This window comes from Triturus cristatus, chromosome 4_2 (assembly GCF_964204655.1).
Source record: "Triturus cristatus chromosome 4_2, aTriCri1.1, whole genome shotgun sequence".
NCBI lineage: Eukaryota > Metazoa > Chordata > Amphibia > Caudata > Salamandridae > Triturus > Triturus cristatus.
The window spans coordinates 914,568,934-914,587,140 of record NC_140586.1 but is presented as its reverse complement, the minus strand read 5'-3'; the positions used below and the strand labels follow the sequence as shown (position 1 = coordinate 914,587,140).

The 18,207-nt window shown below is 47.5% G+C and overlaps 1 protein-coding gene across 9 annotated transcripts in view; it reads left to right on the top strand.

Moving 5' to 3' along the window:
* Positions 1–18,207, top strand: part of SZT2 (SZT2 subunit of KICSTOR complex) — a 937,318-nt gene that overhangs the window by 605,643 nt on the left and 313,468 nt on the right. For all 9 annotated transcript variants that reach the window (XM_085602961.1, XM_085602966.1, XM_085602963.1 and 6 more), the window contains one exon: positions 4,921–5,005. In XM_085602961.1, the coding sequence (XP_085459087.1) occupies positions 4,921–5,005 (85 nt within the window). The remainder of the gene's footprint in view (positions 1–4,920; positions 5,006–18,207) is intronic.

Genomic DNA, 18,207 nt, shown 5'->3' with positions numbered 1-18,207 from the left:
CGCTCGCTGGGGTTCACTATCAACATGCCAAAGTCACACCTGACCCCTTCTCAGATGCCCCCTTCCATTGGAGCTGGTCTGGACACGGTGCAGTTTTGGGCTTATCCTCCCCAATGGTGAGTCCAGGATATTCAGGCTATGATACTGATGTTTCAGCCTCCACCATGGATTTTTGTAAAACTGCTGGGCCTCATGGCCTACTGCATCCTGCTTGTGAGACATGCCTGCTGGCATATGCGGGATCTGCAGAGAGACCTGAAGTTCCACTGGGTGCAGCATCAGGGGAATCTCTCCGACATGGTCCAGATCTTGGAGGGCACTGCAGAAAATCTGCAGTGTGGGCTAACAAACCACAGTTGGGTCAGCAGACCCCTTTCCTTTTCCCAACCAGAGTTGACTGTATTGACAGATGAGTCTCTCCTAGGATGGGACAGCAACCTGGTAGATGTGGAGATCAGCCTGTTGAAGCTCCGGCTGATCCGACTGGCATTGAAAGCCTTTCTACCACCATCATGGCAAGGTCTAGTGCAGGTGCTCATGAACCACACCACCGCCATGTGGTACTGCAATACACAGGGTGGGTAGGGTGTTGTGCACCCTTTGTCAAGCAGCCCTGTTTTTCTGGACATGGCTGGAACGTCCGGGCATTTCCCTGGGGGTTCAGAACATGGCAGGCTCTCTGAACTCCAGGGTGGAATTAATTCAGCCGAAGATGCTTAGAAGGTCACTAATGGCACCTCCATCCAGAGGTGGTCCAAGGTCTTTCTCAGCTTTGGGGAGAGCCTTGGTTAGATCTGTTTGCCACCACTGAGAACTTTCAATGTCAGCACTTCTGCTTGCTGGAGTTTCCAAGGCGGCTCTCGCTCGAAGATGCTTTTGTTCTTGAGTAGAGTTCTGGCGTCCTGTATACCACACCACAGCAGAGTTCTCAAGATCAGGAACGATCGGGTCCAAGGCATCCTTGTGACTGGGCCCAAAGAGTTTGGTTTCCCGATTTGCTGAGCATGCCCATTGGTCCTCAGGTCAGACTGCCCCTTTGGGAGGATCTTTTGTCACAGCAGCAGATAATGGTTCTCCACCTGAACCTGTCAACGCTCCACCTTCATGCACAGAGATTGATCAGCGACATTTGACAACTTTCGTCCTTCTGCCTGAAATCTGTTATGTCATCCTGGCAGCCAGGCGTCCCTTCACCGAGACGGTGTAGGCCTGCCAGTGGGGCAAGTCTGTGGCATGGTGTGCAAGAAAACAGGTTGACCCCCTTTCTGCCCTCCTTTCTAAGGTCCCTCTGTTTATTCTCTATCTTGCCCAGCAGGGCCCTGCTTTTGGCACCTTAAAAGGCTATCTTTCTGCCATCTCGGCATTTCTGCAGTTGCTTGATCAACCATCTCTTTTCAAGTTTTCTATTGTACATAAGTTTCTGAAAGGTCTTCAACATTAGTTCCCTCCTTCATCATGCCTCAGTGGGACCTAACTTTAGTTCTGACTTTCTTAGTGCACGCTCCTTTCAAGCTGCTTCACAACTCACAACTGTCCTCTCAGGCTTCTAACTAGCAAGACGGCCTTTCTAGTGGGACTAACATCTGCCTGGAGGCTCACTGAGCTCCAGGCTTTGTCATCTAAGCCCCTGTACCTCAACATCTTCCCAGACAAGCTGGTCCTTCCTACCGAAGGCGGTCACTCCCTTTCATGTAGGTCAATCCACAGTCCATCACACTGCCTACCTTTTATGCTCCCTCACATCCCTCTAAAGAAGTGGAGCAACTCCCCTGACTGGACCCAAAAAGAGTGTGTTGTTGTTCTACCTTGACCACACTAAAGAGTTCCAGGTGGATGAAGAACTCTTTTTGCGGTATGTCAGAGCCCAGAAAGGTAGGCGCTAGAGAAACGAACCATCTCCCGATGGATAGTACAAAAACTGCATTGCTTGGCCAAAAAGCAACCGCCTGAGGGTTTGCATGTGCATTTCACCAGATCCAAGGCTGTGACCACTGCTTTAGCATGAAGATTTTCGTTCTGGACATCTGCCAGGCTGCAACGTGGGCATCTCTGCATACTTTTACCAAGTAATACTGCCTGGACAGTTAGGGCTGTAGGGATGGGCACTTTGCCCGTTCAGTTCTTAAGAATGTTTTAGTGTGAAATAATTTTGCAGACCCACCCACCTCTCCCTGCACCCTCCCCCCCCCGCACACCATCACCCCCGGTAAGATATTGCATAGGTATCTGTTTTATCCTAAGGCATCTTCTGCTAGAAGTCTGTATCAGATTAACAACCTTTGGTAACGCCTTACCTGGTAGAGACTCGGTCTACCTGCAGATTTCTTACCGATCCACACATCCTCCCTACCGTGAGAACACATTTCTAGGAACAGGTCTGTTCCCCTTTCAGGGGCCTAGTTCTCCACACCATTGGTCAATGTCAGTGGTTCCCAATCTGTGCACCGCGGCACCCCAGTGCTCCATCAAAACTTGTCAGGGGCGCCGCGAAAAGATGTGTACCAAGCACACAGTTTAGGAACCACTGACTGATAGACAATAAGGGTAATACCGGGGGTGAAGGTCAGGATGCTGCACACAAGGATTTGTAAACTGTGGAGGTTTATTCTTGCAGTTCAAAAGCAGGAGTTCTGGAGGCCGGAAAAGTGCAAGCGATGCAGCACCTTGATTAGCAGTTCAGACAGAGCCTTTCTGGGGAGGAGGACGGGGCCTGAGTGGGTCGCACAAGGTCTGCAGGCAGGTAGACGGCTGGAATGAGACTCGGAGGTGTACCTTAAGACGGAGGAAATACAATGTCCTGCATGCTAAACGTAAAAGGAAATATTTGCGGACAGCCTGCTTTTACACACAACGGCCACTTGAAAATATTAATTCACAGCGCCTGGAAGCCATCTCTGGTGCAGCACTGCATGCAAAAGCAGTCAGGTGAAGACTTGTGGCCACTAGCAGGGTTATCCAATTTACATATATTATAGAAAAATCTCAGTAGCTTTAGGCTGGGTCATAGCCATTTTGGATAGACTAACCCTGGATTAGAATGCAAATGGTGTGCATTTGCTTCCCAGATTCATGGTTTGAGCACAATACTTTTTTGTCTGCTGCTATTCATCATTAACATGACATTTGCTATTCGTTTTATCCATGTCCTCCTTGCACACACCAAGTAGCGTGTGCTGCCCTCTGGCTACAGGCCCCACCACCCACTCATTGATCTCTATTTCCTGACATGCCTTTGACTATTGTACTTTGCTTTCATAATTTTCTATTTTTCAAATTTTAACACAGTGGGGCTGTGCAAGGACAGTGATTGCCTCTCAATCTCCCATCAAGTCCTGGGCACTCAGACACATCCAGCACCTCCCTCCCCATGTGCGCCACAGATGGTTTTGAACCAAACCTCTTGTTAAAGTTTGCACAGTGTCACCCCAATAGTCCATGGACATTTTTTTCTTATATATGTCACTGCTTTGAATGTCCTGTTTGAACAGGCCAGGTTTTGTGTGCGTTCCAGACTAGAATGACACAAAACAAATGGACTGCAGAAGCATCGTAAATTGAAACGTACAATAATGAATACAGTGCAGTTTACTTATTGAATCGTAATATAGGTTCCAGCATTGAAATTGGCCTCTCCAATCATGCATCTGTTGGTCCTGGGCTGGCCTTGATGCAGGTAGAGCTGTGCTCCCAAGAAAATAGAAGTCGATCTTCAACTCTCCGAAGTAGCCTACTCTGTAAACTCAGTGGAAATGATGTAGCAACTCTTATTGTGCAGTGTCGTTAACAGGACATGGTGGGACACTGATAGTAGGACAGGAACGCAACAATAATCAGAACAGTAAAGCTTTAAGTACTAAGGCAGCAGGGAGAAGCCTGCTCCAGATCCAGGGCCGCCTGTGCACATCATAATGCTGTCAATGCACATTACAGATCTGCCAGTACATCTCACAGGGCTTTCAGTGCACATTTCTGGGCTGGCAGTGCCAATCATAGGGCTATCAGAGCCAATGCATGCCAAAGAGCCCCGAGAGCGAATTCCAGGTCTTCCAGGGCATCCAAGAAATTTAAGGGCCGCTTTGCCCTGCCCTCTGCATGATCCGAGGGCACCTGGTTTAGTAAAGTGCAGCCATCTGCCCCTTCATTCTACTCGTATCCATTGTGCTTTACTGCCACAAATTAAAATTATGAAACACATAATAGCTGCACTCATACACCTAGCAACCTCGCGAAAGGTGCACACGAGAATTATTTATTTCGTCCCCCGCCCTTCTCCCCCCTCCATTTGGTTCCCGGGAGTGAGCCCCACATCTATGATTATAATACCTTCATCGGCTTCATACCAATTATTTTCAGGGAGAAATATGGACGACCCCTGAGGCTGGGTATACACCTCCCGGCAAACAAAAGGAGCATAATGGGGAGCCGTGGCCAACGGCCTAAAGGTCAAGGGAGCCCCAGGATGAAAAAATTTAGGAACCACTGGTCAATGTGATTCGTGGCTCAGTGCTCCTTGCGTAGAAAGACGCTAAAAGGAACTGACATCAGTGTGCAGGGGTGGCGTCTACGGTAGCTCTTTGCAGGCGTACATTCTACCCAAGGCCTTTGACTTTGAGAATGCTTCGAAATGTTTAGATTTTTGTGAGATGTGTCATTTTATAATTTGTCAGGTGATTCTGCTGAATATGGCTGGGGTCCTTACAGTTGTTTGCTTCACGTGAGGCCCACTGTTGTCATCTTGGATGTGATGCCCCCAAATGTTTACAAATGTACTCACTGCCGACATGATGCTGCCAGAGTCTTGCACATACAGCCCTCTCCGGTCATTGCTGCTCTAGCCCATGCTGACCTCCAAGTGTGCGTCTTGAAGGCGTGGTTCCTCTGTAGTGCCATACTCACTCTCCCTTTCTTTTTTCCTTTCAGCACTATACGCAGCAGGGAGGCGCCTCTCCTGACTTGGATCTGTTCTTGTACAACAAGCCTGGAGGACAGGGAACTGGCGGCAAAGGTCTGTGGATTTATAGATGGGGGAGTGGGAGGCAAGGAGAGGGTGGAAAAGCTATAACTGGAGGGGTGGGGGCACCCCAAAGAGCGAGACCGGGTTGCTGGAAGAACATGGAAATGAGGTTCTACTACGGTAAGATGTTAGGGAGTCTGAGTTTCTGCAGGCAGGAGATACTGATGAACTAACAGGTCTGAAGGGGGCCACATACTGAGGAGGCAGGGCTTCTGAACGAAGAAGGATGGGTCAGGCGAAGTTAATGCAATGACAGGGATCAGAGACAGGGAAGGGGTAAGAAAATGTTTGCTGAAGACCCATTTTCAGCTTTCGTAGATGCCTCCACCTCTAGAGGCATTTGAGGAGTTATCATTCAGTTTGCTTTCCTGCAGCGCTCCTCACATAGTTTTCACTAGGCCTTTCCATGGCACAGCAAGAACTTACACTGTTTCATGGTTGCGTTTGCCAGTAGATTCAACTCTTTTGTTAGCTTTGGTGTGTGTGTGTGTAAGGGGCACAACCTGTGTGATTTGTAATGAGTTTTTTTTAAAGAGTATGTTGTGAGCATTGACCAGGGGTTCCTCTGTAATTCTACTAATCTCTGAAGTCAGTCACCTATACACTAACAGTGCTTCACAACTCAGCACAGTGGGAGAAAACGGGAAGCACAGACAAGAGCATGTCAGAAACACCAAGAGGTGGTTGGGAGCCTTTCTAAGTTCAAGAGTAAAGCCATAAATATGTTTCTTCGTTTTGCCCTGCGTTTCCAAAGCGGTTTCTCCTGGATCTGCGAGCATTGATTTTGTAGCACATGCTTGTCTCAAGATCTTTATGATGAATGTACAGATGGGCATTTTAGGAGATTCCATCTATTGAGATATTGATTACTAAGGCATATGAAGGTCAAATAAACCCCCCCTGGAAAAAAACATTACAACTTGCTGAATTACAAGTGCATGAACAGACGAATCGGCAACACTCGGACATCCATTTCTAGACATCATAGTGATGAATACAGGCCCCAGCTAGGCCCGCAAGGCACAAGGGTTCGCTCTCCTGTAACGAAATCTATAAGGAAGTTGGCACGGAAACTGCAAAGTACAAAAACAACGTTTATTAACCCTTAAGGGTGGTCCTACAATCCACACAACACTCTTCAGTATTGCATGGAGTAGCACAAAGAACTTGCGTACATAGTCCCCTTTTATACACAACAGAGGGGCTCATAAGTGGGTGGATACAACATGAGGTCGAAGAACATTACCATTTATGGCCATTCTCGATACTGAATCAATACATGGGCGGAGCCAACACACTCCTCGAGCCCGCGAAAACACATGGTCAAGCAAAGCTAATTATAACAGATGTGGTCAAGTCTGGGCATGCGCCAGATGGACAAGAGAGCTATTTATAACTGTTACTAGGCAGATTACAAGAGCAACTAACACAGAGGTCGGACTCTCCTCGTGGCGAGCACGTGGCAGCATGATAATACAAGATGGAGTCCGGACTTCGGTCAACATAACGAGGAAAACATGATCTAAAGGGAAAGCATTAATGTCTTTAGTAAATGCTTAATCACATTCTGCTTTAATTTACAACAGACGACCCTTTCAGCATTTACTGAAGACATCCGGCTTCCAAGAATAATCATCATATATGTCAATTATCATCATTCCTTTAACCTCTTTAGCTAGACCCTTCTGGTGAGCAACATCGGCAATAGCTTTCTTATCTGGAATGCAGAATGAAATGCATACGGAACAGCACAATGGTCCACATTGAATACACATACAGAAAAAGAACAGAATTGCTATAATAATACAGAGACCAGTTAAGACCTTCCATCCCCAGGCAGTAACCAACGCCCAAAACCATCCAGAAAAGGACCAAGTGCCGTTTTCTGTGTGGATTTCAGCTGCTATTTTATGCAGCTTGTTAATGGCGTTATAAACGGATGGCGTATGATCAGGGATGAACACACAGCAGCTACTTCCAATAATTTTACAGGCTCCACCTCGATCAGCTAGCATTACATCCAATACCATACGATTCTGTAATGCAACAATCCTAGTTATTTGTAACTCTTCCGTAAGATTCCCAAGAGCAGCAGCAGTCTGATTAGTCACAGCTTCTACCACCCTTGTTAATCTTCGGATCTTCCTACTATTCAAAGCGGCTCCAACAAAGAAAAACAGTCCTAAGTTAAAATCAATATACTGTTGCAAACTGGTATCAGTTTGATCCACATCATCAATCGATAAAGTACGTTTATATCTATTTACAGTCACATTATTCAACAATTTCAAATCCTTATGATATGACGCGGGTGCTAGGAATACAGGAGGTAATAGGAATGATACATAGCATACCCCAGACCACCCAGCCGGCAAACGGTAATAACCTTTATTTCCACATACAAAGTAGGTATTATGGGACGCTAGGAAGGTACTGTTGTTCAACCCGTCAATGTTCAAGACAGTTAAGCAATCACTGACACCAACAGGGATAAAACCCACACTCTGGACACACAGGTCCGCTTGAGCTTGTGCCACTTGGATCACGAATTTGTCCTTCCCCACAGTGTCTCTGGTGTTCGTGAAGATATAGGGAATGGATTCATTGTCTGGTCGGTACTCTTCCCATTCCCAAATTGTCCCATTTGCTTGTGGATATCCATTTTTGTCCTGATGACATTCTTTATTGAGTCTGAAAAGCAATCGTCCCACTGTCGGTTTCCGAGTGGCAAACAGCAAAGTGTACCATGCTCTACAAGAGCCATTATGAGAGAAAGGAAGTGGTATGAATGGCGTACCTCCTTTCTTCTGATGGGCCGGCATCATCCCACATATCCAACAGTTCGTAGCGTTCGTAGCAACGTGGGTATGATGCAGCATCTGAATAAAAGTGTTATTCAAATAGGACTGTCGATGCTTCAACTCTTGATACGGTAATGTATAAAAGTAGTGCTCCGCAGGCACTGGAGTCGTCAACACAAGTGTTTTCCGAGCAGGAGTTACCTCCTCCACAAACCATGTGGTTATGCCAACGATAGCTACTGTTAGCATGAACCCCAATGCACAAAGGATTTTCTTCTTCTCCATGTCAGAGGAAACAATACCCTGATATCTTCCTGAAACTAAAAGGTCTGTCAGAACTCTTCCCCTTGGGCAGCGGTTGATTTCTTCACCAGCGGGCCAAGACGGGTGTCACTACACTAATGCAGGGCTGATCCCCCCCCCTTGCCTCATCGGCTCTCCGTTTCACTAACCCAAGGGCCGTTCTGACAGTATGTCCCGGTACTGGAAACCTCACTTCCTTGGTCGCAGATGATATCGCCTTCCTCCAGAAGTCGTGTGGTCCGGAAAGAGCTCCTCAGTGTCATTCGGCTCCGCAGCACGGCCTGTCTCTGCTGCTAGGATCTCTCGTTGATCGGTCAGCACGGCAGACTCCACCAATCCGGGCGGTACCTTTCGACAGTGCAAGGAATGGATCCAATTCTTCCTGTTCGAGACTCGCACTGCCGTCCTCGTTGCAAGAAGGACTTGCTCAGGTCCTACCCATCTCGGCTCCAAACTGTTCGTTCTGTCGAAGACTTTCACCATGACATGATCTCCAGGCCGGAGACCATGTCCTTCGCCGGTAGACCGATCAGGGAGCGCCTCTCGGACCTGTTGATGAATAGAAACCAAGTTATCCGTTAACTGTGCCAGATAATCACTCATCATTACACAAGGTACATCATACACAGCCTTAGGCCTTGGTGGACCCCAAATATTCATTGGGCGTCCAAATACTATCTCGTATGGCGTAAGGCCGGTTCGAGAGTGTGGCACTGACCTAATCGACAATAACGCCAGTGGCAGGGCGTCTGGCCAAGTCAAAGACGTTGATGCTTGGATTTTGGCGATCTTAAGCTTCAGTGTACCATTATACTTCTCGACTAGTCCTGCAGACTGGGGGTGGAACACGGCGTGGAACTTCTGGGTGATGCCTAGGCCCTTCAAGACATACTTTATAACATCCGCCACAAAGTGAGGGCCATTATCACTCCACAGAAGTCTACAGACGCCGTATCGAGGGAAAAACTCTTTCAGCAGTAGCTTCGCTGTAGTCATGGCAGTATTGTCTTTCGTAGGGTACGCCTCAACCCATTTACTGAAAGCGCAGACCACTACTAGAACATACTTCAAATTGTTACAGCGCTCAAGCTGGATATAATCCATCTGCAGAACCTCAAAGGGTGCAGTGGGCGTCGCAAATCCTCCTGCTGGAGTTCGCGTGCCTTTCCCTGGGTTATACTTCAGACAGATCATACAGGTCTGCACCACCCTCTTTGCCGTGCTAGCAATCTCTGGATGCTCCCAGACTTGGGTAAGCAATTTCACAATTGCGGAAGCTCCAACATGTGCTAGCCCATGTGCCATTTGAACCATAGGTTGTACGAAAGCCGTGGGTAACTTCCATCTATCCATCTGCTTTTTTCTCCAACAACCCTCATCATCCAACTCTCCCTCGCTAGCCCATTGCTCCCGCTCTTTATCAGAAGCGGTCCTTTGCATTTCTCGCACTTCCTCCTTCGCATCACGCCATCTCTCCACCTGTGATTTTACTACATACATGGCAGTAGCGCCGGGCTGCATCGCAGTCTCCCGTGCTACTCGGTCTGCTAACGCATTCCCTTCTCCTACTTTATCAACTACTTTCCTATTGGCACTACACTTAACAATGGCAATTTTCTTCGGGTATGTCAATGCGGTTAAAAGATTGTGGACTAACTCCCCATGCATTATCTGTACCCCATGTGACGTTAGAAACCCTCTCTCCTTCCAGAGTAGGCCGAAGTCGTGCGCTACTCCGAAGGCATAGCGGCTATCTGTATAAACATTCACACACAATCCTGTACTGAGCTCACATGCTCGTGTTAATGCTATCAGTTCCGCTGCTTGAGCTGATTTCTGTGGTATGCGTGCTGTCTCCACTATCGTTTGCAACGTGGTAATTGCATATGCTGCTGAAGTCGTACCATCTGGTAGCTTCAGGCATGATCCGTCTACCCACAGTTCTCCATCCACATCTGGAAAGGGCGTATCCTGGAGATCAATACGACCCTTTGTTTGTTCCTCAGTCACAAGAATACAATCATGCGCTTTCTGCGCCTCAGGCTGGGTCTCGGGGTATGGCAACAATGTGGCCGGGTTTAATGTCACGCACCTTTTCAACGTAATATGAGGAGCCAAAAGCGTCAGCTCATATCCCGTTAAGCGGGCACTGGTCAAATGCTGTGTCTTTGTTTGATTAAGCAGGGCATCAACAGCATGGGGAACTAACACCAACAGCTTATGGGACAACACAATTCCTTCACTCTGCCGTATTGACACAGCTGTCGCCGCAACCGAGCGAAAACACCCTGGTAATGCTCGGGCGACAGGATCAAGTACAGCCGAAAAATATGCACAAGGGCGCTGCTTATCACCGTGCATCTGCACTAAAACTGATAATGCACATCCATCTTTCTCATGCACATACAACGAAAAGGGTTTTGCATAATCAGGGGTCCCTAACACTGGTGCTGAACAAAGGGCCTGTCGCAATTGCTGAAAAGCAGCATCACACTCATCTGACCAAGGGATTGGGATAGGCGTATCTTTTGTCAAGAGAGCTAGTAATGGCTTAGCTATGTGTGAAAACCCCAATATCCACTGTCTACAAAAAGAAACGAGGCCCAAAAATGCACGCACATCCTTCTGCGTGGATGGTCTCGGTGTGTCCAAAATTACTTGGATACGATCTGGTGTGAGTGCACGCCCCTCCTTAGACAAAAGGTGACCTAAATAAGTCACCTTTGGTCTACAGAATTGCAATTTCTTCCTAGATACTTTATGATTGTGGGATGCTAAAAAGGAAAGTAGGGATAACGTGCTCTTCTCACACAATTCCAGGGTGTCAGCCGCCAACAAGATATCGTCGACATATTGAATGAGGGCGACCCCCTCGAGTAAAACGAAGGAGTCCAACTGTCGCTTCAAAGCCTGACTGTAAATACTAGGGCTTTCTGTGTAGCCCTGGGGAATTCTACAAAAACGATAAGATCTATTGTTTAATGTGAACCCAAAAAGAAATCGGCTATCGGGGTGAATGGGAATAGAAAAGAAGGCATTTTTCAAATCAATCACGGAGAACATGGTCGCCGTAGGCGGGACCAGGGTAAGCAACGTCGTGATATCGGAAACCACCGGGTACTGAGGTATCACGATCTTATTCACCTCCCTCAAATCAATTATGAACCGATAGACCTTTGCATCCGTGTCCTTTTTCAGAATAGGGAGAATCGGACTGTTACAGATATTATAGGGAACTTCTTCCACTACTCCTACTGCGATCAAATCTTGCACAATCTGTATGAGAGCTTCCTCGCCCTCCTGGGAAATACGATACTGCGGGAGGCGTGGTAACACCGCCCCCTCCTGGACACTAATGTGGACCGGAGGAATCACCATTTGTCCCACATCCGTGTCCGAAGTCGCCCATAAAGCTCGGGGGAGGGTAGCCAACAACGCATCCTCTGATATCGTACACATCCGCCCAGATCGGGGGTAGTTGTCATTTAAGATCACCCTCACACCCTCAGGAGAACAGCGGATTGTGGCCCTAAAGTGCTTTAACATATCAAGACCCATAATGTTATCCGGTGTATACGGGGCAAGCAGAAACGGACAGGGCGCAGAAAAACAATCAACCTTAAATGTAAGGGGCTGTGAAAGAGGGCTTCGGGAGAGTGTACCGTCAAACCCTACCGATGTAACCATTGAGCCGGATGGGGGAGCCCCCGGAACCAAGTACCTAGACAATGCACTACGTGTCGCTCCTGTATCCACTAGGAACTGATCAGTAGAACCTAAAACCTCAGCCGATACATAAGGACCCGTCTGATCGACCGGCACCTCAACTGATTCGGACCCCCATCCAACGCATTCCTATGCATGCTGAGAATCGTGATATCCCGATCGATCGATCTCCGATACATGATACTGGTGCTGGCGATCGAAAACATTTGAGCTATCTCGGTGCTGCCCGGCGGTATCGAAACGGACATTATCGTTAGAATTCCCTCTAAAGTTCGAGGAGCCCCCTCTACCTCTCGGGCCACCCGGAGTATGCCCCTGACGCGAAGCACGCAACACTGGGCAATCCCTGGCCCAATGGCCCGACTGCTTGCAATACGCACACTGGTTCCTATTCAAATCAGATCGGCCCGAAGGGGGACCATAAGATCCGCCCCTTCCTCTATTATTATTACCCCGGCGGGGCGGGCCATATACTTGTGCTAACATCACCTTGGTTTTGAGATCTTTCGATTTCTTCTCCTCCTGGCCCTTCGCCTCGTGCTCCTGACGCTCATAATACTGAGCGATGGTCAGAAGGGCCGTCGGTGTCGCGGAGGACCAAGAACTCTCACTCGCTTTTAACCGGGCCGCAACTGCCGGTAGCAGATTAGCCACATATTTGTCCGCGAAAAGGTGGCGGCCCGTTTCGTCAGTAAGCGACTGGCCACTAAAGTCATGAAACGTTTCTTCAAAGCGCGTGAAGAAATCTGCAACTGACTCGTCAATTTTCTGTTTACATGCAGCTAACATATTCCAGTCAATCTTTTTAGGGGGGATTATTGTTTTCAACTTAGCCACAATAGCCGCAGGGAGATCTAAAATATTCTGGGGTGGTTTTTGTGCGGGCTTCCTCTCCCTGTCTTCGTCCTCAAGCTCAGACCATCGGGCCTTGAAGGCAACCGAGTCATCTACCTTTCGGACAGACCGCCACGTGTCCGGTGGTAGAATAAGGCCAAAGAACAGGTCTATATCTGCTAAGGTCATAATGCAAGAATTCAAGGCCCCCTCGACTTCCTCATAGAAGGCCGCTGGATTCTTGCGGGGGTCAGGCAACGCATTCTTTAATGCCATAACATCGGCCCTATGCCATGGAGTATAAACCCAATTATACACAAAATATCCCCTAGCATCGGCGGAGTTAATGTCCGAGCTAGTCCCCGCTCCTTTAGGAGGAACATACAAAGGCGCCGCCTCTCGCATTGGTTTAGCATGCACTACGTTATCCTTATCTGACTGGGAGGTGGATGGGTGGCCCCCTGTCGCAAACGAATCCGACTGCTTCTCCTCCTCCGTTTGTTGGCGTGCTTTCTCTCTAAGGGCCAGCACCTCGTCCCGTAAGGCGAACAGCCGCCGAGCCGCCTCTGGAGCCTTAGGGGGAGAAAAAACACCATCATGCAATGCTTTGGCATCCGATGTCACTTCTTCAGGCTCAAAGACACTAGAATATTTTCGGAAAGCAGCAATTACTTCCTCAGCAAAATGAGACAGAAAATACACCCTCTCTCTATCTTGCCACGACCCCCAAGTATGGAACAACTCCTCCTGAGACACCTTGCCCTTAAGTGCACGGAGGGAAAGTTTCCGAAGCTCAGCCATATGCTCGGCCGATAACATGGACCGTGTGTCTACCTTACCCGAAGCCGGGCCAGAATCTTGCGGCCGTGGAGCAGACGCGCCAACATAAGGGGGCGGAGAGCGATCTAGCAAATAAAAATCATCATCAGGATTATTAAGGACAGGATAAAGCGGCTGGCGAACAACATATTGACCCGAAACTTGGAGCCTACGCTCTTTCTCTTGTCTGTCCGTTTGCTCTTTGTCCTCCCGACGCTTCGCTTCCTGCGCTCGCACATGATCATTCTTCCGTTGTTCTTTATCAAACAGCGCTTTCTCACGCTTCTCTCGCTCACGCACTTCCTTCACCCATAATCGCACACACTCAAACATATCCTGACGAGCACGTCGCTTACACATACACTGTTCCACATACTCAATCTTACGTATATCAAACGATCCATACAAAGGCCATCGCAACTCAGGATCCTTCTTCGTGTATTTCCTCCATAGCGTGCTGTACATTATGGAAGAAAGACCATGCTTCACGTACATATCCCTATTAGGAGTCCCCTCTGGGGGAGCTGGAGCAGATTCCTCGAGGTTCAACCGATTACCAAAGCAGCAACACCACTTACGGAGTGCGCTAAAAGCAGGCATGCTAGCAATAATGCAAAATATGCAATATTATAAAGAAAAATGGCACTTAATCGTTGCGCCGTTCAAAGTTTACACAGCTCCAGAGAAATTTCTCCACATTACCTGCCTATATGTGTTGCAACGCATATATTTTCACAAAGACAAATTCAAAATATGACTAGTCATCATCAATCAAACTCAAATAGCCAACCCAGGCTTCAAAAACTCGGAGCAAGTACCGTACAACGGTTCTTACCAATCAAGAGTCCAGGTTCCAACTGCCAAGCTCCACAATCGCCCAAACGGCTCTCACGGCAGGACCGACAGAAGAGGTCTCAGTCGATGACCGGCGCCACCCAGACGGTCAGCTCGGAAGGGAAGGAAGAAAAACCTCGGGATGCCAGGGCTAAGACGCCGCTGGCAGTGATCACGTCCCCGGCCAAACTCCTCACCTTCGTCGCGACCAGTCCTTCGAGCATCCGAGTCGCCGATGAGCCCCACGTGACGGGCGCCAATTGATGAATACAGGCCCCAGCTAGGCCCGCAAGGCACAAGGGTTCGCTCTCCTGTAACGAAATCTATAAGGAAGTTGGCACGGAAACTGCAAAGTACAAAAACAACGTTTATTAACCCTTAAGGGTGGTCCTACAATCCACACAACACTCTTCAGTATTGCATGGAGTAGCACAAAGAACTTGCGTACATAGTCCCCTTTTATACACAACAGAGGGGCTCATAAGTGGGTGGATACAACATGAGGTCGAAGAACATTACCATTTATGGCCATTCTCGATACTGAATCAATACATGGGCGGAGCCAACACACTCCTCGAGCCCGCGAAAACACATGGTCAAGCAAAGCTAATTATAACAGATGTGGTCAAGTCTGGGCATGCGCCAGATGGACAAGAGAGCTATTTATAACTGTTACTAGGCAGATTACAAGAGCAACTAACACAGAGGTCGGACTCTCCTCGTGGCGAGCACGTGGCAGCATGATAATACAAGATGGAGTCCGGACTTCGGTCAACATAACGAGGAAAACATGATCTAAAGGGAAAGCATTAATGTCTTTAGTAAATGCTTAATCACATTCTGCTTTAATTTACAACAATAGAGCATGGGTAGAAGACCATCCATATTTTAAGAATAAACTCGTTTTGGAGGCCTCGCTTTTGTACCGAAACATTTCAGAGACCCAGACACAGGGGAAGCCGCTTAGGGCAGCAGTGTTGTTTAGAGCAGGGTTTTCTCTCAAATGAAATATTTCAAGGACTGGCGATCTACATTTAGCATATGAGAGAGAAAGTAGAAAATGGAGGTATTGAAGGGGAAAGTGTGCTTGACAAATCCAGTTAAACACCAAACCGTAACCTACGAGCTTTGCTAGCCTAGCATGAAAGTGACCATTGAGTTGAGATGGATGATCTGTTTGCAGCATTAGACTGACACGTTGCTTCCAGTGCATGACGTCTTCTAGCCCGGGCATCTCCATTAGGCAGCTACAACAGTTCATGAGATGGCATTTGATAAAGATTCTGCAGTTATGGAAGAAACTGGCTCAGTGTTGCCAGCAGGTGTCTGTGCAACTTGGTCAAATGTCACCTGTACAACTTAGTAAGGCAAGGCAGTGACCCAGTGCACCATTTCACCCTGGACCATACTCTTTATCAAGATCTGCCACCTTCACCAAGAAAGAAACCTAGAGGGCGTTCATGCCCATTCCACTGGTGCCAGGACTGTTTTCACACCTCTCCCCAGAGGCCTCCTGGTTGCCGGCAGCTTCCATGTGGTGACATAGTCTGGTTTGAATACTTTTGCAAAGCCTCAGGCACGCAGTGAGGCATATTTTGTCTCAGCTATGTTGCGTGGTTCCATGGTCCAAAAGAGGTCTTTTTAGGGCTCATTCTTAAGGTGAGGAATCTGCAGGAAAATGAATCCATTGGAAACAGAACTTGTTTCCTTGTTTTTTGATTTCTGTAAAGAATACGGTCTGTCTTAATACTAGTAATAGAATATCTGCAATGACAGCCCTGCCCCAGTTATGCCCATGCTGGATAGTACAAAAGAAAAGGGAATTGATCTTTGGTAATGATATGTTTGCGGCATGTGTGGCTGTAGATACACATGCTGTGCATACTCCTGCCATCATACAGGGCAAATAGCATTTCCCTTTTGGTGAATACATAATCCTGCGGTAGATTTGATTCAGTGCTCGCTCCTCTCCTGAGAAATTAGCGCCATTAGTAATAAGATCTCAGGATATGCAAACATTGTATTTTCCTCTCGGTAATCCTCGATGGGGTGTGGAAAAAGTTCAGGAACAGATCTCAGTTTTCCAGTAAATTTTTCTGTGCACCAGTCTTGTCATGTCTGAAGGTAGACATGCCCCCACATGGCGCTACCTGGTGGTGCTAGAGAGTTGTGATAGAAAAGCTTTTTTGGACCAGCTCGAAGGATAATTCATAAGGTGAGGAGTCTACAGGAAAAGGATGTATCCACCAGAAATATCAGTACTAAAGTGCAGCACATTTTTTGTTTGCGTTATCCAACATGTACACAAATCACAAGGTGGTGTGCTTTGCAGAAGTAAAAAAAAAAAAACCTAACACTGCCACGACTTGGGATTTAAGGAAAGATCAGTTTTCATCTTAAACCCCACTATCGGATAGTGGGTTATTATTTGTAGTGGACAGGTGTCAAAGGACGAGGCCATCACTTGCTAAATGTTAAACAAATGGTATCAAATAACCCTTTGCTCAATCCCTGGTAATGTGATACAAAGCAGATTGGTTTAAATCAAAGGTAAAGTGTAAAATTCTTAATTAGTGCCTACATAGACGAAAAAGTTATGAAAAACACAATCCACAGCCAATTGCAAAATAAGGAGAAAAAATGTATAAATAAAATATGACCAAAACAACAACGCTCTAATAAGGGTAACCAGAGATATCAATTTTTAAAGATTTAAGTGAAGGTAGCACCAAAAAGCACAGATTGTCATTGGTAGTCTGTGGAAGCAGTAAAAAGGGACCAAGCCACAATAAAGCCCTGGGTGGATAAAACAAGTGGATTGGTCCCAGTGAAATTCAAAAAAGTTTGAAAAAGCGTCCATATGCATAAAGGGACATTGTCTCTTATTGAGACGAGAGATACTCCTTGAGCTGGCGGCTGCTGTAATTGTACCCCCGCTGTGGCACCAAAGGCCAGATATTTAAGGCAGGCTGGTCACTCTGGAACTGTGGAGCTCTGGAGGTTTCGCAATGCAGAATGGGACTTATTAATTTTTTGGAGCTGCTTGAAGCTTTTACCTAGACGAAGGTGAACTTCAGTCTGAGTCCATGGAACTGCCAGTCAAGTACTTTTCCCCATAAGTCCTTCAGAAGTTCTATAGCTAAAAGTTTTTTCAAAGTTTCCAAACTTTCCTAATATCCAAACAACCACAGGAATATACTTCTTAATCTCATCGCTGCTTATGACGGAGTGGTTCCGTCATGCGCGTCGGTCGCGCTGTGCGCATGACGGAACCACTCCGTCACGGCCCCGCCCGCGCAGCGAACCTTCAGCACAGCGCGGTAATCCACGCCGCGCTCAAGGGGTTAAGTCCCCCAGTACCTTAGGGGGAGGGCAGCAATTAGAGACGATCAGGGAGTCAGACAGAGGCCCACAGCAAAGTCCAGTCCAGGTCCTGTTACCACAAGTTAGCTGGGTACCTCTGAAAAAGGAGTCTTATAGCATGTTGTGTCCCTGTAGCCACACAGTTGACCTGCCTAGTCACCCTTGGAGTCTACATCATTGCCCTGGGTAGAAGAGGGATAAGGTCCAGTCCTTCAGGGTTCCTCTTGGGTGACAGACAGCAGATGTTCTGATCTTCCACAGATCCATAAAGTGAGGGTTCAGCTATGCAGGGTTCAGCAGCCTAGAGGTGGGGATGACTCCTGGGCACTATCCAACCTACCGTCTTTTTCTGTAGTTCTCTTTATACTATTGTAAACAATCCACTGTGCCCCTCTCCCTTAGAATTCAAGATAGGGAAAATGTTCTCCCCTTGTGCCGAGCTTGTGTGCCCAGAGAAATGTGCAGTCCCTTCCTTTGTGGCCATTCAAAATGGGTTCCTTCCACCAAACTTAG